Below are 23419 nucleotides of genomic sequence, written 5' to 3' on the forward strand. Positions count from 1 at the left end.
CAACAGTGAAGATTTGAAGTGAAGTCTGGACCAATCAGTGGGCTGTTTAAGGGTTTAATCATCTATGGCGCAAGTAAAAAGAGCTTATAAATGGCATAATATAATTTCACAACCTTACTGTCTGTCCAGCACATTTGTTAAGACTATCACAGACAAGAACTTTTTCCCTGTACTGAGAAATAAATCTGTGTTTGTAAAACTCACTTATAGTTAATGTGAAATATAATTATTCTATTCTACATTCGTTATAATATTTTTGACTAGCTATCAGTTTTAGCATTGCAGGTATCACAGCCACACACTATTACAAATATCGAGTGAACATTGATCTGAATTTTACTTGAATATGAAATGATACCACATTCTTTATCACTGGCATAATCTCCTTTCAGTTGTAACCAGTCATCTCCAAAATATACATAAAACAGAGCATGTGCTGAGGCGAGAGACTGATTTGTGAGCACTCTCATCTGCCACTTCTTCTCAGGCTCTGGGGTGGATGATGCCGTGGGAGAGGTGTCTATTCATGTGGAGATCTTCACTCATCCCAACACAGGCGAACACAAGGTCACAGTAAAAGGTCAGCGGTGCTTCTATCCTGTTTTTAGATTTCTTGAGGATTAACTTTTCTGGATGAGCTGCTTAAAAGAAATGTAAACACCTCTCTTTGTAGTGGTTGCTGCAAACGACCTGAGGTGGCAGACGTCTGGAATATTCCGACCCTTCGTGGAGGTGTACATCATCGGCCCCCACCTGAGCGATAAGAAGAGGAAGTATGCCACTAAATCTAAGAACAACAGCTGGGCTCCCAAATACAATGAAACATTCACATTGTGAGTATCGACTATTAAAAATTTATCATCTGTGAACGCAAAAAATGATTAGGAATACAGAATATCAGTTTTAGAATATCACTGATTTAAACCTACTACAGATAACATTAAGGCAGCAGTCTTCAGTCTGTGCTACGAAGGGTCAGTGTGGTTGCAGGCTTTCATTACGGCCAAATAGGAAGCACACTTGTCTGGTGTCTGGAGCTCAAGAAGAATTAGAGTAAACGTGTGGAATCAGGTACAAGAACTCCAGCCTGGTTGGAATGAAAACCTTGACCCTTTGTGGACAAGATTGATGACCCGAGTATGGTACCTAGAAACTGATAAATGATAAATATAACAATGTAATTAGAGAAACATAAACTGTCATTCTGGATAAAGGCACTTATTTACTTGTGACAAATGTGTGCTAGTATATTACCCATTATTTATCGAGCAACTTATTATTTAACACAAGAATGATAGGTGTATTTACATGTTCAGGATACATTAGCATTGTTCCTGATATAACCTTAGGCCTATATTTATAACCTTGATTTTAGCACGCTGAGTAACGAGGTGGGGCCGGAGTGTTATGAGCTGCAGGTGTGTGTGAAGGACTACTGCTTTGCGCGGGAGGACCGCACTGTGGGCATGGCCGTGCTGCAGCTGAAGGATGTGGCACCACGGGGTAGTGTGGCCTGCTGGCTCCCGCTCGCCAAACGGATCCACATGGACGAAACGGGCCTGACCGTGTTGCGCATTCTCTCACAGCGCAACAACGACGATGTGGCCAAGGAGTTTGTCAAGCTCAAGTCCGATCAGCGCTCAGCCGAAGAGGGCAGAGGGAGCTAAAGGTATTAATGAAGAAATAGCAGATTTGCAAATTCACTGCCCACCTCCTCTTTCTGTTGAGTGTTGCACTAAAACAGACAGCTAACACACACAAACACACACATGCTCTGCAGATTATACTGGACCAATCACACAAGATAGTGATACCTAAGACACTGCCATAACCTGCTATGAGGCTTGTCTGACAAGCAAATTACAGCAGCACATAAAAAGATACAGGTACAAAACCTTGTATCTCTATAATAGTTGATGTTTGTGGTGTCCTTGATTTTCAGAAGTACATATTATATGACACAACCTCATGGTTGAAAGATGTTTAAAGAACAACATATTTATCTAGTTATTCATACATAAATATATATATATATATAAATATTCTTTCAATAATATATAAAAGAGATAATATTGTCTGCCATTATATTGAAAGATGTTTAAATGGATCCTTTTTTGGGAAAAGGTACAGAGCAGAGATATACCTGAGTGAAAGCAGGGTTGCTATATGTAGTGCCATTGATGCCTCCCGAAGCCCTAATACCCCAACTCCCTTATTTAATATCTGATAATGATGTCTGTGGAAATCTTGTCTCTAACTGCCTTGTTCATTTTTCAATCATTCCTGCACCTCCACATGGGTGTCTCAGTGTCAGGGTTTTCCTCTTTTGTTCTCAGTGAGATGTCCTTCTCCACTACTTCTGAAAGGCACACTGTTTAATGGGGCCAACGTTTTTGAAAATTATGCAAACTTTTAGATCAAGCACAAGAACATTATTATAAAAATGAAACCATAGCTTGCAGTGCAAGTAGCTTGGACCAAATACATCTCACAAAGCAACATTTCTTTGACAATTCTTTACATCCCACTGGGAATGATGTGAATCAGGAGAAAGCAATGACTTGGTGTCTGACATTAATTTAAGCATTTGTTGTGTGTGTTTTCTCGACAGTGCTAATGTAGGCAAACAGTAAACGATATCCCTGGGAAGTTCAGAAGGTTTTTGCCATATGCCACTACTGCTACTATTAGCCCTTAATCCCTTGACTTACTGTTAGCAATGTTGGCATGTTTGGGTTCCTTTAAACACACTGCCATTTCTCCCTCATGTCCAGTTTTTGGGGTTTTATATCAGTTTCTTAGTGTGTGAGCATGTGTGCCTTGCATGTGTGGTGTATAAAGTGAGTGCATGACTGAGAATTTATAAAGAAGGCATTTGCGGGGCGTGGGTCAGGTGCAAATATAGTGAACATCAGATTTTAAAAAAAGGACCTTAAATGACTATGTGACTCATTTGCATTGTTTACTTTTATAAAGTAGCATCTGTTTTACGTAATTTCCCTCACAGCAGACACGTCGGCGAAGTTCAGAATAATTCCACTGCTGTTGCCATAGCAACCCTCATGGTCTTGCCTCCCATCTAAGTGTTACGAAAGCACAAAGTGTATGTAGACTCTGTGCTTGTTTAACCTGATAAATACATCCCTGCATTGATCATACCCCTTCATTTCCAGCCATTTAGCAGTTAGTGCTGGGAATGTAGCTATTTCAGCCCCTAATGTTCTGAAGTGTTTCAGAGTGGAGGTCAGAGATAATGACTGGTTAAAGCTTTGGAGGAGTGTGCGGTTTATCTTCGAGTGGAACAAGATCTGGTGAGTTGCTGCTTGAGCTTCAAAATTAGCCAACCAACATTAAAATATCTCTTATTTGTGTCTAGATATCCGGCACAACAAACAATAGCTATGACTGAAATGGCCTAGTTTTAATTGCGAGTGTGGGAAAGTGGGAAAATCACCACATGAAACGTACTTTCATGTACTAAATTTAAAACAAAAAACTGAAGTTATGACTTTTTTGAAGGTTTGTAACTTTTACAGCCTGATGTATGCCGAGAAAGGAGGCACCAGAATGTCCTGCAATTTATATTTAACTGAAAGGCTGATAGCATTTCTGGTACCCTCAGCACTACATAGGGAGGTAACTGGTGCTTAGTATATAACATACAGTGCAAAAATTGCTATTTGAATCAGCTATTGCCAAAACTAAAAGCCAAGCAGACATTTCAGACAAGTATTTCAAATATTTGTTAAAATCTGACCAAAAATGCATAATAACGCAAAGGCTATGTAGTTCACTATATGTGCAGTAGGAAGCCACCCATTCGGGGTTCACCTTACAGCTAGGTTTTGTAAGCTGTAGAGCTTGCTGGTTCCTCTGATCTTTAGCTATTCTGTTTTTACACTTCTTATCTCTATGACACCTTACAAATGTGTATCATGTTAGGAATCTAAGCTAAGGTCCATGATGTATTAGATCATTTAATAGGAAGCATGCTGGCTTTAGGTAGACTAGGTTATATTAAATTAAGAGCTCTGCAGCTAAACCATGTCATCATATCTAGTTAAGAGATATGAAGCCTGACCTGGAATTTTGAACACCAAGACAGCAGTATCCTAAATCTGTGCTTGCGTCAGTGTGAGAATATGAGACATCTGACTTATTCCCAGCTGTGGCTTTAATAATCAAATGAGACTTTCCCTAATACAACTGTGGCTTGTTTTGTTTTGACCGGTTTGCCTCGTTTAACATGTCTCTGGAGGAAACGTCTAGAAAGCACTGCCAATCGGACAAAATCCAAGCCAATTCGGAAATCTGGTACATTTATAAATTAGTTATTTTACGCCAATTCCCCAAAATGATCTTTTACAACTAAGGGTTTTTTTCAAGTGTCAAATTATTAGACTTAGTCTTAGATTTAGGTAATATTTTTTTATGGTTTACATTATGGATTATTCATACAAACAATGATGTCACTGTTTGTTTATCTGAATTAGGTTACAGTAGAGGTGTACAGTAAGTTACAGACAAATGTTTTTCTGATTCTTTTGAATCAAGACTGTTTTAAGGTAGAAACATTTGCAGAATGCAGGACAACTGAATGAGATGTTGTGAGAGAATGTGACGTTGTGTGAGAGACACCAAAGTGACTGTCAATAAGAAGTAGAAGCATAAACAGAGCATGTAAACAACGCACACAGAGATCACGCTTTCATGCTCACTATCTCTCTCTCTCTCTCTCTCATACACACAAACACACACACAGTGCACTGATGTCTGACCTCACCCAAACCATGACTCCAAGTCTGTAGATAGGAAGCAGTGCATGTTGGAAAAGATCTCTCTTTGTGCCAGCATGTGTCTTTGATGTGATTTTCCAAAATGTTGTCTTTTTGTTATTTATTTTGATATTTGGTATTATTTTCTATTTTTGGAAGGCTTGTGAATATATAAATATGTATTACTGATGTGTAGTGATACAGAGTACTAGCATGAGAGACTTTTTTTTATACACAGATGTTTATAATTTCTGTTTTTCTAACTATTATTGTTCTTATTGGGGAAGAAAGTGAAACTAATAGCATTTTTGCTGTGTTTCTACTTAATAAATGGTCATAAATATATGAAATAAATGGTTATAAATAAAAGAATTGGCTTCATATTATTATTATTATTATTATTATTATTATTATTATTATTATTATTATTATTATTATTATTATTATTCCATGATTCGTGATCATCAGCACACACAATAATATGATAATACTAAAATCAATAAATAATCAATAAATAAACAAAAATCAATTCCCCTAAATATTCCTGAAATATAAACCCTGGAGGAGCGAGACATGAATATGGTTTGGGGGTTTCAGTGAAGTGCACTTGTCTGAGATATCTTTCCCTCAGACTCTGCGCAGGAAGTTGATCTTGAGTGCTTCAGGGATGTGCAGCTGCTCTGCGCTGATTGGTGAAGGCAGTGTGTGTGGGAAGGTGACGGGGAAAACCCTCCTGATGTCCAGCAGCAGTGCTGTGGTGTTTCCATCTGCACGCCCCTTCAACAGGCCCTGGTGAACCCCATTGACACAAACTTAGCATCTTTCAATGAGCACACACTCTTCATATATATTGATCACTCTTTTACTTATCAGCAATCTTACATGACATGATGTCTTCTCTACAATGGTGTGTTTCTTAAATACATATTCCAGCTTGTTTGCTGAATAACTCATGCATTTTTTACCTGAACAGTGCGAATGAATCTGAGCGTGACTCTCTCTTCAGCATCACTCTGTGGGCTGTACTGTGATAAAAGCTTCACAACCTGCAAAACAACATATTTCTATTCGCATGCAACACATTTACACGTTTCCCTTCATTATATTTAATCCAGGTACCCCACCTGCTGGCTGGAAAGAGTATTGCAGGTGTTAACTATGGCCTGTGCGTCAGCCTCTGTTTTCTTGGTCATTTGGAGGAGCTGTGCTGCCTGGATGAGGGGCTCCAGGGTGGCTGCAGCGCCCCCTGTGTGCAGCCCACGACTCCTCAGCCACTCCTCCAGCAAACTCACATTATAGCTGAGGAAGAACAGTAAAAAAAAAATATATATATATTATAAAACTGTTATATGAAAATATACGAATATGCAGTATCTCAAACACTTATGTCAATACTTTTATCATTTTTTAAGTGACTAAACATCGTTTATGTCTGAAGCTGTTATGAGAATACTCTTTCTCACTATAAACTCACATTTGGTTTTCTTTTTTATAATTTATCTCTAGTCTACATATTATGGGTTTTCAGTGTTAAAGATTGCTGACCGAATCAGCAGCCCACGGTTCCAGCAGCACATGTCTTTGCGCAGCATCAGGCTGTTGAGTGAGCAGGCCGCGAGTAGGTGTGTGAGCTGGCGGAAAGCCTGTTCGAGCAGAGTGGAGGGAAGCTCCTGTCGCACCAGTGCAGTGTACAGAGCTCCCAGCTCCTTCAGGACAGTCGGCATGCTGGTTCCATCCGGAGAGCCTGCAGACCGTGGGTCTGAACCCGCACGCTTACGAGAGGTGACCAGCTTCACCACAGCTCCAGACAGACCTGGGATGGTCTCACTCTCCAACATGGCTGGGACTGAAGCGAAGCAATGCATTTTTGAAACCAAATCAGAAAATGCCTCAGAATAACAGCCGAGTCATAGTATCACTCATCATTCATTATTTAACATTATAGCAAAGTGATTAAATGTGTGTATTTTTTTAATGTAATGTGTATCTCCAGTGTCAGCAGTTTTCTGCCCTGGGAAAGTTTTTAGGACATCTTATCAACATCATGAGAGAAAAGAAGGCTGGTGAGAAAATGACTGCTATAACGTGTCACTTCTGTTCCACAATATTCTTTTTCATTCACTGATCAATTAAAAAATGTCATCGTCATATAATAGTATACGAATGAAAAAAAGACAAGGATGTGTTGTAACCAAAAAATCATCAACTTGAGGAGCAAGCAGTAACACACTGGGCCACACCACAGCACCCTGTCTTTGATTATTTTCCTATAACAGCACACCCCATGGTGTTTAAATCCTTACCTGTTCCTATATTATAGCACTGTCTATGGGACAAATAATAGTTCTGTATGCAGTGAGGCGCTATAATGAGAGAACTGTACCGATGATGGGCTGCAGGCGGCTCTCAGAGATGGAGAGGAGCTGCTGGTACGCCTGAATACACACATCACCCAGCATCCGTACCTGCTCCTTCAGCTCCACCTGCAATGGGAGCACATCCTCTCCTCTCCATGCTTCCTATTCAACCAAAAAAAAATAATTATGTTTAATAGTTTAACGTTTAAGACACTTAACACAGTAATAATTATGACTTAGCAGTAGAGAGGATGCTCTGCATGTGTAACATACAAATTATTACCACAGAAAAGTATTTTTAAAACGTGATCTTGCAGTAAAAAAGGAACATAATAAAAGCAACTAATATTAGCTAATACAGTGAATATTAACTAATGCTACTAATACTATAAAACTAACTAATAATAGAAAACTGAGGGGAGTTTTTGGGTCAGATATGGGGGGAGGTTATTTAGCTTAGTGTTTAAGGATTTGGACCAATGATTGGAAGTTTGTGATTTTGAATCCCAGGTCCACCAAGCTGCCACTGCTGGGCCCTTGAGCAAGGCCCTTAACTCGCAATTGCTCAGTTGCATAAAATGTAAGTCTGGATAAGAGCATGTGTCAAATGCCAGAAATGTAAATATATTTATTTTTGTAGAACATAAGTAAATGCTTTAGTAAATGTTCTCATGTGTCCAACTCAGACCTGTACTATTACAGTATAACTATTGTAGCTTTAGATTTCTATTGTATATAATCTTGTCCTTAAGCTTCAGGATGTTTGGAGTAAAAGGGGGTTTCCCTCTCAGCTCTAGGACACATGTCAGAATTCCTGTTTTTGGTCTACTCAGTAGATAAAGATTAGGTTGTGAAACTGATAGAGTTTCATCCATCCATCCATCCATCCATCCATTGTCTATACCCGCTTCATTCCTAATTAGGGTCATGGGGGTCTGCTGGAGCCTATCCCAGCACACATTGGGCAAAAGGCAGGGGTACACCCTGGACAGGTCACCAGTCCATCGCAGGGCCTGGAGTTGAACTATTAGTTGAAAATTTTGCTTTGTCATGCGCTATATTACTCCAGTTAATGCTGACAACGAAATAGCTTAGACTGTACTCGTCAGCACATGGAGAAAAGCGAGCAGCTGGGACCTGTGTGGGTGAATGCTGGGTGAGCAGGTCTTTGAGCAGGTAAGCGTTCTTCAGCCACAGAGCCGTCATATCCAAATCACCACTGTGCTTCTAAAGCAGGAAACAAAAATAAAGTCTACATAAGTCTGCATATAGTTCTGCTTCATCATCATCATCTGTATGAACTTTTTAAATCCTCATGTACCTTGACTGACATCCCCCATAAGACCCCCAAAGCCTAGTACTGGTACTACCATGAAGTAATAAATATAAAAGTTTGATAGAAAGTATGACAAAGATAAAGAAATCCTACATAACTAGCAGCATCACAGCTTAATATCAGTTTAGCATATTGATTGGATTTACATATTTAATATCTGGGGGAGTTCGTAACCAAACTAATTATTGGCAAAGTGTGTTTATGACTTACTTTTAGGGCTGCTTTGATGGCAGTCACTGTGGCAGTACAGAGGCCTCGGGCTCGGGTCTCGTCCCTGCTGCAGTCCGCCTGGCGCACACACAGAAACAGGAGCTTTGCTGCTAGTCCAGGTGCCAGAGACAGAGCAACATCCACTCGTACATCTAGGGAAAAAAACACAACACTGAGGCATTTGGTAATGACAAAGGTAGTAGTACTGATACTGGATTCAGTGTGTGTGTGTGTGTGTGTGTGTGTGTTTGAGTCTGTGTGCATTCAGGGCCCAACCAGAATATAATTTATCACTATTAGGGTTGTAAAGTCTTTCGAAATGTTCTAGAAGAAAGCTGCTTTCATAAACGTGATACTATTTTGAACAACCATCAGCACTAATAGACACTAATCACTGAAGTGTTTGAAGACAGTTATAAAACTCACAATTTTGAGATGATAGAGTGTGACCTTAAACAGGTGTGCCATTCAGAAGCAGGAGATTTTGTGAGTTTAATGAAAAACCTAAAAATGTGGTCTGTTTCTTGACCATGTGAAGTATTTCAGCTGCCCTTTTAGCTTCTTAAAATCAGCACCAGGCTAAAGGTATTCAGGCATGTATGTAGTGTAAGAACCGTACTGCAGACAGACTGTGATTGGTATCTGAGTGTGTATCTGTTGTGTATGTACCTGTAATGAGGTTTTTTATCAGTTTGCTCTCATCTCTCTTCCTACACTCCAGTAGTCCGGTCAGAGCCGGGCTCGAGTGTTGTAGTGAATTCACAGTATTCTGAGATGCAGACATGGTTAGACCTGAGGAGAACCAAGTTATAGTGTCACAGTTAAACTGTGTGTTTTAAGTGTGTATGTGTCTTTCATTTATATCTGACAGACCTGCATAAGAAAGAATTCTTCTGAGTGTCACTGTGTGTTTCAGATCCTTTAGTTCCCTCCTCAGCCTGCAGCACTCCTGTTCCCGAATCTCCAGCTGCTCCATTAACTCCTAAACACACACATATAGTCATCAAGCTTAAACAGTAGGGATTAGTGGAGACGAGCCAGAGAGATGCTGGAGAAACGATGCTGTGTGTGAAACTGATGCAGATGTTTACCTTCAGCTCTTGGTTAACTGGAGCATCTCTAGCGTGGGCTTCCTGAAGCTGCTGAGTGAGTGCAGTTTTCTCCTGCTCCTGCTCAGCTCTTTGAGCCAGCAACTGCCTCTCCAGAAACCTGTAGCAATGTTAAATAATGATATGTAATGATAGTAATAATGATATGTATTAGAAAATTCTAAATAGTCAGCATTTAATAATAAAATAAATATTCAGTGTAGGAGAAGAAACTGACTTGTTGGCCACCCTGACAGCATTGTAAGCATGTTGAAGGTCCTCTGCTTCCATTTTTTCTCCTGTGTCCTTTGAGACTCCCAAATCCTCCATTAATGCATTCTACACCCAAAACAGTACAGTATTCAAAGCATTTCAAAATGAATCTGAATGTTTGCAATTTTCTCAGGTAGACCTACCACATCGGTGCACTTTGTGGGCCAGTTTACTGAATGTAGCCAATTTATTGTTATACAGAGTGTCAGCTCTCATATATACCATACACCGCCTAGGCATAACATTATGACCACCTTCCGTAATATTGTGTTGGTCCCCCCTTTGTTGTCAAAACAGCCTGGACCGTTTCCATTTCCTTTCTGTTCTAAATCATCATGGAATTTTCCATAGGAAAAAGTGGATTTTTCCATGTGATCCTCCAAAGCTCAAGACCACTGTTGGGCCTTTGGGCATGATTTTAAACCCTCAACTATTGAGCACTATCATGCTTTACTTAATTTTAAGACTTTTTAGATACAAAAGTCTAAAAACAAAATAAATTTAAATAAGAATAAGAGGACAGGTTTGCTTTTGAAACTGGTTATTTCAAGCTTTCTTCCTCATGTCAGATCTATAAAACTGCTTTTGTTAAAAGTTCTATATAAATAAATTGAATTGAAAAAATGAACAGTGATGCTGTGGTCACAAACTGACCCGGGAAGAGCATCAGAGGAAGTTCTTCACACAAAACAGGTGGACCAACAAAGCAGGCATTTCTTATAATATGGCCAGTAAATATACATATTAATTAAAACCCACAGAAACACTGTTATATCAGACATCAGCACTATACACTCAACTAAGTGTCACTGCAGGCTGACGAAATGGGTATAAAAGATGTAAATAAACAAATCTCATACCTGGGATCGTGATTGGACTAGCTTGATGTGAAAGGATCAATTTAGTTAAATAAAAACATGGAGCTGAGAATGGTTTTACCAAAGGTGCCTCTGTGCTGCCGGGCCTCTTGTCAAAAGGTGAGGTGACGCTGATCCTCCTGCTCTCCTCATAAGAGGAAAAGTCAGGGGAGCTGCCAAAGGATGGAGAGATGGGAGAAACAGGGTCCACAGAAATACTCTGAGTGGAATCAGTTCTTCTGTGTCCAGACCAACGCTGCAGCAGTACAGAGACATGCATGAAAATCAGCTTTCATACAAAGAATAATGGAGAATCTCAGATTGAGCAAAGTACAAATTTCACCTAAACAACTTAGACACTTATTCTCAGAGGAGAAACAACACTGCAGCAGAATTCTTTTTATTTAAAATGCATTTTACAACTTTTCACAACTTCATCCATTATATTGCCAAAGGTTTTGGGACACTCCTCCAAATCATTGAATTCAGGTGTTGTTTTTCAGGGTTTTTTGCTTGGCCCCTTGGCCTAGCTCCAGTGAAAGGAACTCTTAATGCTTCAGCATACCAAGACATTTTGGACAATTTCCTGCTCCCAACTTTGTGGGAACAGTTTGTGGATGACCCCTTCCTGTTCCAACATGACTGAACACCAGTGCTCGCCCTTTGCAGCTGTAACAGCTTCAACCCTCTTCTGGGAAGGCTTTAACCAAGGTTTAGGAGAATTTTTGACCATTCCACTAGAAGAGCATTTGTGAGGTCAGTCACTGATGAAGGCCTGGCTCGCAGTTCCGCTTTAATTCATACCAAAAGTGTTCTGTGGGGTTAAGATCAGGACTCTGTGAAGTTCCTCCACACCAAACTCCCTCATCCATGTCTTTATGGACCTTGCTTTGTGCACTGGTGTGCAGTCATGTTGGAACAGGAAGGGGTCATCCCCAAACTGTTCCCACAAAGTTGGGAGCATGAAATTGTCCAAAATGCCTTGGTATCCTGAAGCATTAAGAGTTCCTTTCACTGGAACTAAGCGGCCGAGCCCAACCCCTGAAAAACAACACCTGAATTCGATGATTTGGAGGGGTGTCCCAAAACTTTTGACAATAACTTTCTGTCTGTCTGTAGTAACAGTACCTCAGCAGTAGAGAGCATGCTCATGTCTCTCAGGTTGTCATATCTCTGTTCTAAGCGAGTAAACTCCCTCAGCAAACCCTGATACCTCCTCCTCTCCTCCTCCAGCTCCGCCTGTACTGCTTCTCCAGCCTGTGAGACCTGTTGCTGTCTGCTCTCTAACATACACACACACACACACACACACACACGCAAACAGAGTCACACACAAACAGAGTCACACACAAACAGAGTCACAACACTGAGGATGTTGGCTTTCATTTCCAGAATAGTAAACATGGCCTGTGTGCTCGTCAGTCCCAGTTGCTGAAGCATTTAAGATTCAGAACAAACCAAAAAAAAAGATCAAGGAGTGTTGATGTAAAATAAAGAGGCCACTAAACCACCGAATACTCTGTTACCTTCTTGAATTTTCTCCTGCTCAGATAAACGAGTGGTCAGATCATCTCTTTCCTTTTCCAAAGAGTCCCTCTCTACTTTTAAAGCTTCCACTTCCTACAGGAACAAGAAAAAACAGCAAAAGAGATACATATGACATACTGAGAGAAAGATGCAGCATGTAAAGAGATAAGCATGGAAGCTGAGACTGAGACTGAGGTTAATTAGACAGTTCTTCATCAGACTCATGGCAGGTGCTGAGATGTAGTGGACACACAGACCTGTGTGAGCCTGTGAATCTCCTGAGCTGCTCGCTCTTCAGCTCTCCTCCTCTCCTCCTCCTGTTTGGCGGTGACAGAGGGAACAGCTTGGCTCTGCTCCTGTAGCTGCTGCTGTAGTTTGAGTAGAGTTGAGCGCAGCTGCTCCACCTCTGTGTTGTGAGATTCGCGTTCAGCATGGAGAGATTCACGAAGAGATGCACTTTCTCTGGCCTGAGATGCAACACACACATTAAGAGAATTGTTATGACCTGTGGTCTGAGTCTTTAACATGTAAAATGAGAAGACGATTATCAGCAGGATTGGACTGCCAGCTCCAGAATTATTGGCACTCTTTAAGACAATAGGTTAGTCAATTGCACAACTCAGGTAATGTGTTTTTATTACCAAGAAAAAGGTTAAAATAGTTAAAAGATGAAAACTGTAAAATTGTTGCATTAACATTTGAATTAGATAAAATTTGTTTGGGGTTGTTAAGTTTTAACTTAAAATATGGTGACAGATCAGTGGTGCTTTGCAACCGGTGGTCCATAAAAGATAGTAATATCATAAATTTCATAAAGTATCAGCGCATTTAGCCTAGAAAACTGATTGCCTCTGCTAAGAGGTTCAAACTTTGCCATAGATGAACCATTTCAAGAAAATGACCTAATCGCATGTCCAAACCAACAGAGAAATTTTTCATAATGGCAATCAGTGGAATTTAATGGAAACGTTCTAACTGTTTTAGACTTTAAATTGCAAATAAGAGTTCTAATAATTCAGAAACCAGTATTTTGCAGGAAAATCTCCTCCCTCACCTGCTGGTCAACACGCAGCTGAAGTTGCATGAGTTTGACCTCCATGCCCTTATTGAGCTCTCTGTACCTCTCCACAGAGCGAGCCTCTGCTCGCAGCTTGCGTAACTCCACCCGTGCAGCTCTCCTCCGCACACAGCACTGCATCAGCACCACTGCAGCTCTAACGCGCCTGAACCAACGTCGAGCAAGCCAGCATCGCACCCAGGCCTGCAGACAAACTGCTGCTCTCTCCATCAATACCTACAGCCACAGCGATAAACATACACCACTTATGATTTATTATGCAAACATATGCACAAGGAAGAGATCATGATCTCAACAAATCTAATCATGTAATTAAAGGCAGTGTATCAATATGGATCTGTAGAAAACACTTTACCAGTCTGTATGCACGGCGAGCGTGCATGCCTCTAGCAAAGGCCTGGATAGTTACTGTGGCCTTTCTTGCAGTAAGGTAGCGCTGTCTTACTATTACCATACGGTATGTTTTCTGAATGACCAGCGCAGCCCGCGTGTACCTCAGCATCCAAGCCAATCTAACATTAGAGAACATCACATTAACAAACAATATTAAAGCACAAGACAGTGAAGTGAAAGCAAAACAAGAGAATAGGCTGGAGAAGTGGCTGACATTTCCATCAGTCAGATCTGAGGGATTCGAGGGATTTTGCTTTTAGCAAGTTATGTCTTGCTTAGCAAATTTCAGAAAGATGTGTATATAGTATAAAAGCTTAGGACTTGAATTTAGTTGCATAAACCAGATAAAAGTTAGATGCATGATTTATGGTAAGAATATTTAAGATTTTCATGAAAATAACATGAGCTGCACCTCAGCCTGTGATGTCACTGGTTTTTGGTTTTTAGTGCTAAAACTAGACTCAGCTTGTCTGAGGTGAAAGACACAGAATGTTTCAAGATTGTCAGTCACCTGCGGGCCAGAGCTCCCCGGGTGTATCTCTGCAGAATCAAAGTTGCCCAGCGTAGCTGCAGGTATCGTCGGCGCTGGATCCAGCCTCTCATCCAGCTCTGGATCTTTACCCCTGCTGCCCGTAGCCTCTCAGCCCTCAGCTTCTCCAGCAAGGCAACCTGACCTGCCCGAAAGAATATTTTTGTCTTGCCAAAACAATACTGCTCAGGGTCAGGGATGAGGGCAGGAATTTTGTTTCGACAGGATGCCCGTAAATCTTCCTGAACAGACAAGACTCGGAGGAGAACTCTGTAGCAACTGAAAAAGTCCTCATATGTCCACCTGGAGGAAAAAAAAGAAAATTTCCTTTCAAAAAAACTTTTTTTTGAAGATCATGAATGTAGTTAGGATTTGACTAATGCATTGTTTGACATGGTAGTTTACATTTTGGCACACTGACTCACATTAATCAAATATATTAATCATATAACACACATATAGATATGTTTAGAGTGTTTTTACCTCAAAGCTAAAAAACTATCATTTTCTTTAACCATGCACAGCTGAGATGTGATCGAATTTAGCTTATCTATGAAATTAGCTGCATATGAGAGGTTAGACTTTGCCTGGATGGGTAGCCTGCAGCACTGATGCGGATTGTCTCCAGCACACCGCAGGCCCGCAGCTGCTGTACTGCTCTTTTAGGATCAAACCTGAGACAGAGAGAGACAAAATACTCAAAATAGTACTCCAGATAAATCACTTGAAAACCAGAGACCGCTGTATACATACAGGAAAGGCTGTTTGAGGTCGTTGGGTTTGATGCAGCGGACATAATGTGGGGTGGTGCTGTTCAGGGTGTCCATCAGGAGCTGCAGAGACTGGCGAAACTGGAAGGCCACTGTCAGCTTATGCTCACGGTGAGCTCTTTTTCCTGCATGAATGCTCGCAGGCACAGACGAGGCAGAGAGAGAGTCCACTGTTGACCCCTGATTGAACAACTCAGCAACCAGCTCTGACTAAAGAGACAGAGTATGTTTATAGATCATTTTTTTCAGGTTTCACTTTTTCATAATGGGTGTAGAAAAAGCAAAGGAACATCTGTACCTGACTGGCTCGCATTATATTAATGGGCTCCTCAAATATTGTGTCACGATTCTTATCTAAAAACCCTTCACATTCATACTGGACCTGGAAAGGGAAGTATGAATAGAAATATAAACAGAGTAAATGTAAAACACAGTACAAGAGAATAAAATTTGTAACTGATGTGTCTAACCATGTCAGCAAAGTGGAGCACAATAAAGGCAGCGTTGGACATGCGCGGCTTATGGAAGTAAGGGCTTCGGTTCAGGTGATGGTCGTAGAGTTTTCGTGCCCAGTTTTCATCTGAGCCTTTAGGAATCTTGTAACAGAATAACACCAGATTTCAGTAGAGTTCATATATACACTGATCACCCATAACATTATGAGCACTAACAGGTGAAGTGAATAACACTGATTATCTCCTCATCATGGCTCCTGTTAGTGGGTGGGATATATTAGACAGCAAGTGAACATTTTGTCTTCAAAATTATGTTTTTTTAGAAGCAGGAAAAATGGGCAAGCGTAAGGATTTGAGTGAGTTTGACAAGGGCCAAATTGTGATGGCTAGACAACTGGATCAGAGCATCTCCAAAACTGCAGCTCTTGTGGGGTGTTCCCGGTCTGCAGTGGTCAGTATCTATCAAAAATGGTCCAAGGAAGGGAAAGTAGTGAACCGGTGTGAAGGCTGGACAGTGTGATCCGATCCAACAGACGAGCTACTGTTGCTCAAATTGCTGAAGAAGTTAATGCTGGTTCTGATAGAAAAGTGTCAGAATACACAGTGCATGACGGGTCAGGGCTGTTTTATCAGCAAAAGGGGGACCAACACAATATTAGGCAGGTGGTCATAATGTTATGCCTGGTCAGCGTATGTATAGAAGGAGAGAAAGAGAGAATTGTATTTAATTAAAATGTTAATAAGTCTTTAAAAAAAAAAACCTGAATCACATAAAAAAGTGGGATCCAAAATTGTCCAAAATCCAAAATAGCCTGCCATCCTATAACCTCTTTTAATCAAGGACTGGATGAGACCTGGAACACTCACTCTGCATTCCTCATCCAGCAGGTCCAGGAGACCCAGAGAGCCCTCAATAAGGGTGATGCAGGGCTGATTATCATTGAACTCAATACGGTTCCAGGGTAGCTCCTCTCGCTCGTACTCCTCCTGCTCCAACTGGAACACATGCTGAAAAAAAGACAGCAAGAGACAGCAATCACACACACACACACACACACATATCAGCAGTGAATTGTTGTCTAGAAAAAGAGAGATAAGCCAGTTAAGGAGAAAGCAGCCACTACTGTCCTTGTGAAATTAAAGCCAAAAACAGAACAGCTATTCTCATGCTGCATTTTTCAAATGCATAATAAATTAATTTTAAAATAATAAATTGTTATTAAATGATTAATGCATTCTTTAAGCCTACAGACTCTCCTGAAAACATTATTTTTAGCATTTTCATACTAATATATTTCTAATTATCCCAGAATCTTTTTAGGTTTAATTACCCTGGTGAACTGTTGCTGAAGTTTCTCGTTGGCATAATTAATGCAGAATTGTTCAAAACTGTTTCTATCAAAGGTCTCAAACCTGTAAAAAAAAACAAAAAAAAACAAAAAACAACTGGCATAATAATCAGGAAAGATCAGGGACTGTGTATGAGTGAACTATCCTAAAGTTCCCAACGCACCCATAGATGTCCAGCACTCCTATAAAAGTCTTAGGCTGCTCTCTGTGAGCCCTTAGAGCTGAGTTCAGCCTCTGTACAGTCCAGGAGAACAGCTGCCCATACATATGTTTAGCCAGAGCGTCCCGTGCCTCATTAGCCTTCTGGGCTGACATAGGCTTTACCAGTAACTCTCTACCTACAGCTAGACGCTGATGACCTAACCAGTGGGCCATCTGAGGGCCTTCAACCCCCATTAGTTTGGAGAAGATCACCAAAGATCGGTCATCTGCCTGGCAACACACACACACACACACACACACACACATACACACTGTATCTAAGGAAATAGATTTTAGAAATATTTATTTACATGAATAAAACACTGTTAAATAACATTTCTTTAATGGTCGCACATTGATGTAGCTACGTTCGCCTCTGCCACTGGCTTGGATATTAATATTTCCAAGATGGAGGACAGCTGCCAAAATCTGAAAGAACTCCATCTGCTGGTCAGGTGGAACTCCTGAAAAGTTGAACCAGACATGACACCAGATCACACATGAAAACAGTTTAAATCAGTGTGTTATGTAGATACATCTCGTACCTAAAATAGTCAAAGCATTTCGAGTGTGCTCCAGCTCCACGGCATCATCTGTGCCTGGAATGTTTGTATCTTGTCCTTGGTTAGTGTATCGAAAATGCTCTGCAGCGTCTAGGAACAAGAGGTTCATTCATTATTCTGGTCAAAATCTAATCTGTGCAAAAAAAAAATAAAATAAAACATGCAAACAGGCTTTTATTGTTACTGACAGACATTTATACAGTGAGGGAAAAAATTATTTGATCCCCTGCTGATTTTGTACGTTTGCCCACTGACAGATAAATGATCAGTCTGTAATTTTAATGGTAGGTTTATCTGAACAGTGAGAGGCAGAATAACAACAAAAAAATCCAGAAAAACGCATTTCAGAAAAGTTCTACATTGATTTGCATTTTATTGAGTGAAATAAGTATTTGATCCCCTATCAATCAGAAAGATTTCTGGCTCCCAGGTGTCTTTTATACAGGTAAGGAGCTGAGATTACAGTAGGAGCACTCTCAGGGAGTGCTCTTAATCTCAGCTCATTAACTGTATGAAAGACACCTGTCCACCGAAGGAAGCAATCAATCAGATTCCAAACTCTCCATCATGGCCAAGACCAAAGAGCTGTCCGTGGATGTCAGGGACAAGGTTGTAGACCTACACAAGGCTGGAATGAGCTACAAGACCATCGCCAAGCAGCTTGGTGAGAAGGTGACAACAGTTGGTGCGACTATTCCCAAATGGAAGAAACACAAAAGGACTGTCGATCTTCCTCGGTCTGGGGCTCCATGCAAGATCTCACCTCATGGAGTTTCAATGATCATAAGAACAGCGAGGAATCAGCCCAGAATTACACTGGAGGATTTTGTCAATGATCTCAAGGCAGCTGGGACCATAGTCACCAAGAAAACAATTGGTAACACACTACGCCGTGAAAGACTGAAATCCAGTAGCGCCCGCAAAGTCCCCCTGCTAAAGAAAGCACATGTACAGGCTCATCTGAAGTTTGCCAGTGAACATCTGAATGATTCAGAGGAGAACTGGGTGAAAGTGTTGTGGTCAAAGGAGACCAAAATCCAGCTCTTTGGCATCAACTCAACTCGCCGTGTTTGGAGGAGGAGGAATGCTGCATATGACCCCAAGTACACCATCCAGGGAGCTGAAGGGTCAGCCACAAAACCTTAATGACTTGGAGAGGATCTGCAAAGAGGAGTGGGCCCAAATTCCTTGAGATGTGAGATGTGTGCAAACCTGGTGGCCAACTACAAGAAATCTCTGACATCTGTGATTGCCAACAAGGGTTTGCCACCAAGTACTAAGTCATGTTTTGCAAAGGGGTCAAATACTTATTTCACTCAATAAAATGCAAATCAATGTATAACTTTTTTGAAATGTGTTTTTCTGGATTTTTTTGTTGTTATTCTGCCTCTCACTGTTCAGATAAACCTACCATTAATATTACAGACTGATCATTTCTTTGTCAGTGGGCAAACGTACAAAATCAGCAGGGGATTAAATAATTTTTTCCCTCACTGTAGCTTACTTAATTTGAGTGGCCTCATTTCGGGTAGGTCTCTGGACGCACAAAGCTGGTAGAAGATGTGATAGTTCCTTTCCTCTGGGGCCTAAAAGGCATAATGAATCAAAGGACAAACATAAGATAATAAAATTAAGATGAGGAGATATCAATAGTACATGAGATTGTAGTGAAATTTTAAGTACCTGAAAAACAACTCTAGATTTCTCCAAGAGGTAGGTCCTCATGTTCGCTCCAATTATATCTCCTTTAGATCCGAAGCCAATTTCAATATACTTCCCAAACCTGCTGCTGTTATCATTGCGAGTAGTTTTAGCATTCCCAATGGCCTTCAATACAAAATATTGTATACTGTAATAGTACACTAAATGTTTTAATATAACAGAACACAAGACACTGTCTGGCCCACTACCTCCATGATGGGATTGGAGGCCAAGACTTTCTCCTCAACACTGGTCTGCTGAGCAGCTCCTCCAACCACAGCAAAGTAGCGCATGGTGAACTTGGCAGACACGGTTTTCCCAGATCCTGACTCACCACTAATGATAATGGACTGGTTTTTCTCCTCTCTTCAGGTGAAAAATTTTTTTTTACATTCAGTACACAACTACTGTGTGGTGATAAACATTAAAGGAACAGGAATAATACATTACTACAGATACAATAATAATAAACAGACTTTGTCACCAGGTACACACTTTTACATTTAAGATTCCAAATTCTGAGGCAAAATAAATATAACCAGATATTCCAGATCTATGTATAGCTATTACCCTGATCATACTAATTACCCACCTATTGTAGATGTTTTTATAAATACAAGAAGAATGTCAGCCTGGTGGATTTCTTTTGTTTGTACTATTTCACACTCTATGGCTAATACCTGCAGTCCCACTATTACTACTGACCTGATCATGGTACGATAGGCGTCCTCTGCTATGGAGAAGATATGAGGATCCATATCAGCCATGTCCTGCCCGCTGTATGCATCAATCACCTCTTCTCCATAGATGGGCAGCTGTTCATATGGGTTCAGGGCCACTAACACAATTCCTAAATAAGGCAGAGTAGGAAGGAAATAGTTTATTTAGAGGATAGCTGTTCTTCAGGCAGGCAAGAGAGAGTGTGTCTACTTCAGTGTGTCCACCTTCAGACCCACAGAAATGAGTTACAGTATTTACTTTCTGGAGGTCTAGTCTAGTTCTAGAATAATATTTGTAAAGTACTTTATGAAACAGTGAATCATTTGATGGTATTGTGCTACAGTGAACTTTACCCTTCTTTTATAACAGAACCTATAGCTGAGACTATAAAAGAGGTTGTGACCATTATGACCACAAATTACTAACCGTGATTCCTCAGCATTATGAAGTGCAGGACTTCAAGGAATAATTTAAGGGAATCTGTTGTGTAGACATGTGTAAGTAATCATTTAAAGAGTAAATTAGCAGATGCTATAACGACTCTTCTGTTGTACCTGATATACACCAATTAGGCATAACATTATGACCACTGACAGGTGACGTGAGTGGGATATATTAGACAGCAAGTCAACATTTTGTCCTCAAAGTTGATGTGTTAGAAGCAGGAAAAATGGGCAAGCGTAAGGATTTGAGGGAGTTTGACAAGGGCCAAATTGTGATGGCTAGACGACTGGATCAGAGCATCTCCAAAACTGCAGCTCTTGTGGGGTGTTCCCGGGTTGCAGTGGTCAGTATCTATCAAAAGTGGTCCAAGGAAGGAACAGTGGTGAACCGGTGACAGGGTCATGGGCGACCAAGGCTCATTGATGCACGTGGGGAGTGTAGAAGTTAATGCTGATAGAAAGGTGTCAGAATACACAGTGCATGAAGGGTCAGGGCTGTTTTGGCAGCAAAAGGGGGACCAACACAATATTAGGCAGGTGGTCATAATGTTATGCCTGGTCAGTGTATGTTGTTGATTTAATATTAGTCATGGATTTTAGATTGTTTTGAACATTCAGGCAAATTCATTCTGTTTTCACACCTCTCACCAAAGCCACGATGATAAGCTTTTTGAATTGTGATGCATGTGTGTGTGTGTGTGTGTGTGTGTGCATAAACTGGTCACGCACCACAGTAGGTGTAGATGCTGTTATAGTGGAGGAACCGCACGCGTAGGTTGTGCAGCACAGCGGGTTCATGCAGGAAGGTGAGCGCTGTTAGGTCGTTTTCACCCTCCAGTATATCTGGGTTTCCCAGAGGGGGCAGACCAGTCGGAGGCGTCACAGGGTACTGCACCTGCTAAAGGGGAATAACCAGGGTAATCACTAGTGATATTAAAGGACATTCTAGTAGCCCACAGCTGGATATAGGATTACAGTAATTCCAGAAGGATATATACAAAATGCAAAATGAAATTAAAGACAGTTGGGGGTTGAAACAATATAATTAAAGCGGGCAAAGCATTCCTGGCTACACCCTAGGAAATAACATCACAACATTACATATTTTATAATCTTTCAGTCATTCATTTATTCGGCTTTGTTAATTACTTTATTCTGGTCAGGTTTACAGTGGCTCTCTGGAACACCAGGCAGAGGGCAAGAATACACCTAATGTGGAATGCCAGCACATTGCAGTGTATCATGCTCACGCTCTCTCACTCTCTCACACACACACACACAGATCAGTTTAGCAGAGTCAGTCTACTTTTTTTAAAGGTGAGAGGAACTGGAGAACTCAGAGGAAACCCACATGGACACAGGGAGAATATGCTCCGTAACCCAACCTCGGGATCAAACCAGGAACCCTAGAGCTGTGAGGCACTGTGCCATCATGATGGCTATGTATATTTTTAGATCCATTGTAATGTGGCTTAATTTATTCATTTATTTTTAAATACTTTTCAGATGGGTCACTCATGTTTCTCTGTGGTGTTACCATTTAGATCTGGATTAATTCAACTTGAAAAACTTTTTGAGACGTAAAAAATATATTATATTTTAAAGAATTTTTAAGGCATGAAAGTTAGTTGCCTACTTAACACATGTTCACTTTAATACAGTTGACAAAACAGTTGTGGTAGTTATGGAGATCAGTGGCAGCGTGACATGACTAATAAATCTACCTTTTATATACTGTAAACATGGTGTACTTCCAGGATCACAGTCTATTACAATGTACTGCATGTTGGAAGTTAAAGGGACATTATTTACCAACAGCGCAGTAGACTGGCCTGAGTATTATGATCTATTGTTCAAGAAACGAATATGTTTGCTGAAATGTTCTCTCAACAAAGAAGCCATAGCTTCTGACAAATTGTTTGCTATTAGTGTTGTACTGCATCATACAAGAAGGATGTGTATGAGTGTGTGTGTGTGTGTCTCACTGTGCCGTCGCTGAGCTTTAGTGTGAGTTGCTGATCTCCAGGTTGGTAGTCCTGTTCAAGCTGAGCACACACCCACACCTCTTCAGAATCCGGCACCCACACACACGCTCCCTTGGAATAGAGTAGTTCACACATGCAGTATAACAGCCAATGAGTGCCCACGTCACATTCTTCTCCAGCATTCACATCACAACTTTATGTACAATTATAAATCACCCAATTCTGTGCATTTTGTTTACTTCTAAGCAACTGGATGTCTGGAGAATAGATTTGAACAGTGAATATTTAGTTAAAACCTCTGCTCTTTAATATATAATCTATATAATCTATATTCTCTAAGGATAGAAAGGTTGACACTATGTTTTCGAGCCTCAGATTCCCATATATATGTGTAGCCCAATCCAGTAACAGCGTTTCTCCAGCATCAGCACAAATCACACTCTTGTGCATTAAACATTAACACTAGTCATTCATTCCTCTCCAATCTTGAGGCTCTTCATCATCTTAAAACACCCACTGAACATGAAAACACGGTTACCATTTGCTCACGAGCAAACAAATACTCCGAGTAGAATTTCAGCAGAAGATCTTTTTTCGGAAAGAAATCTTTTACCAGCTCATGAGAAGGAGTGACATCCAGCACCTCTATGTGAAGCAGATTTCATTCTTACCTTAGTGTAGAGTTCAGGTGATGCCATATTAATAAATGAAAGCAAGGACAAATGTAAAAATAATGAGAAAAAAAATAATAAAAGCTATTCACTACAACAGTGATACCAACACCGCTGACTCTCTTCGTCCCTCTCCC

At 40.6% G+C, this 23419-nt stretch overlaps 2 protein-coding genes across 3 annotated transcripts in view; one reads left to right on the forward strand and one right to left on the reverse strand.

Annotated features, from left to right (window-relative positions):
- Positions 1-5093, forward strand: part of unc13a (unc-13 homolog A (C. elegans)) — a 39587-nt gene extending 34494 nt beyond the window's left edge. The window contains exons 41-43 of the mRNA XM_058401263.1: positions 488-580; positions 674-833; positions 1376-5093. Of these exons, the coding sequence (XP_058257246.1) occupies positions 488-580; positions 674-833; positions 1376-1667 (545 nt within the window). The 3' untranslated portion in view covers positions 1668-5093. The remainder of the gene's footprint in view (positions 1-487; positions 581-673; positions 834-1375) is intronic.
- A 292-nt stretch (positions 5094-5385) lies between these two features.
- si:dkey-110c1.10 (unconventional myosin-Vb) lies at positions 5386-23419 on the reverse strand. Of its 2 annotated transcripts, none has more exons than XM_058401261.1 (34): positions 23283-23419; positions 22612-22722; positions 21356-21521; positions 20169-20313; positions 19673-19829; positions 19446-19589; positions 19267-19348; positions 17745-17852; positions 17554-17663; positions 17162-17430; positions 16980-17061; positions 16516-16656; positions 15664-15789; positions 15492-15575; positions 15177-15403; positions 15011-15097; positions 14406-14726; positions 13857-14013; positions 13478-13717; positions 12681-12890; positions 12423-12516; positions 12025-12179; positions 10979-11152; positions 10005-10105; positions 9770-9887; positions 9552-9660; positions 9348-9470; positions 8679-8830; positions 8270-8359; positions 7159-7294; positions 6321-6621; positions 5900-6074; positions 5741-5821; positions 5386-5564 (listed from the first exon to the last, which is right to left on the reverse strand). In XM_058401261.1, exons 1-34 carry the CDS (start codon positions 23307-23309, stop codon positions 5403-5405), a joined length of 4965 nt encoding a protein of 1654 aa, XP_058257244.1. In that variant the 5' UTR covers positions 23310-23419; the 3' UTR covers positions 5386-5402. The 2 variants fall into 2 exon arrangements, with proteins under 2 accessions (XP_058257244.1, XP_058257243.1); XM_058401260.1 differs by having other exon boundaries at positions 21356-21524.

The sequence above is a fragment of the Hemibagrus wyckioides genome, linkage group LG10 (genome assembly GCF_019097595.1).
Source record: "Hemibagrus wyckioides isolate EC202008001 linkage group LG10, SWU_Hwy_1.0, whole genome shotgun sequence".
Taxonomy (NCBI): domain Eukaryota; kingdom Metazoa; phylum Chordata; class Actinopteri; order Siluriformes; family Bagridae; genus Hemibagrus; species Hemibagrus wyckioides.

Bases quoted from the DNA above. Each gene is read 5' to 3' on its own strand.
- si:dkey-110c1.10 (XM_058401260.1), bottom strand. From the start codon at position 23,309: ATGGCATCACCTGAACTCTACACTAAG. The intron at 7,295-8,269 runs GTCCCAGCTGCT...TTGGTTGAATAG, and splicing joins CCCAGCATTCACCCACACAG to GAAGCATGGAGAGGAGAGGA. The intron at 5,565-5,740 runs GTAAAAAATGCA...GGGGTTCACCAG, and splicing joins GATTCATTCGCACTGTTCAG to GGCCTGTTGAAGGGGCGTGC.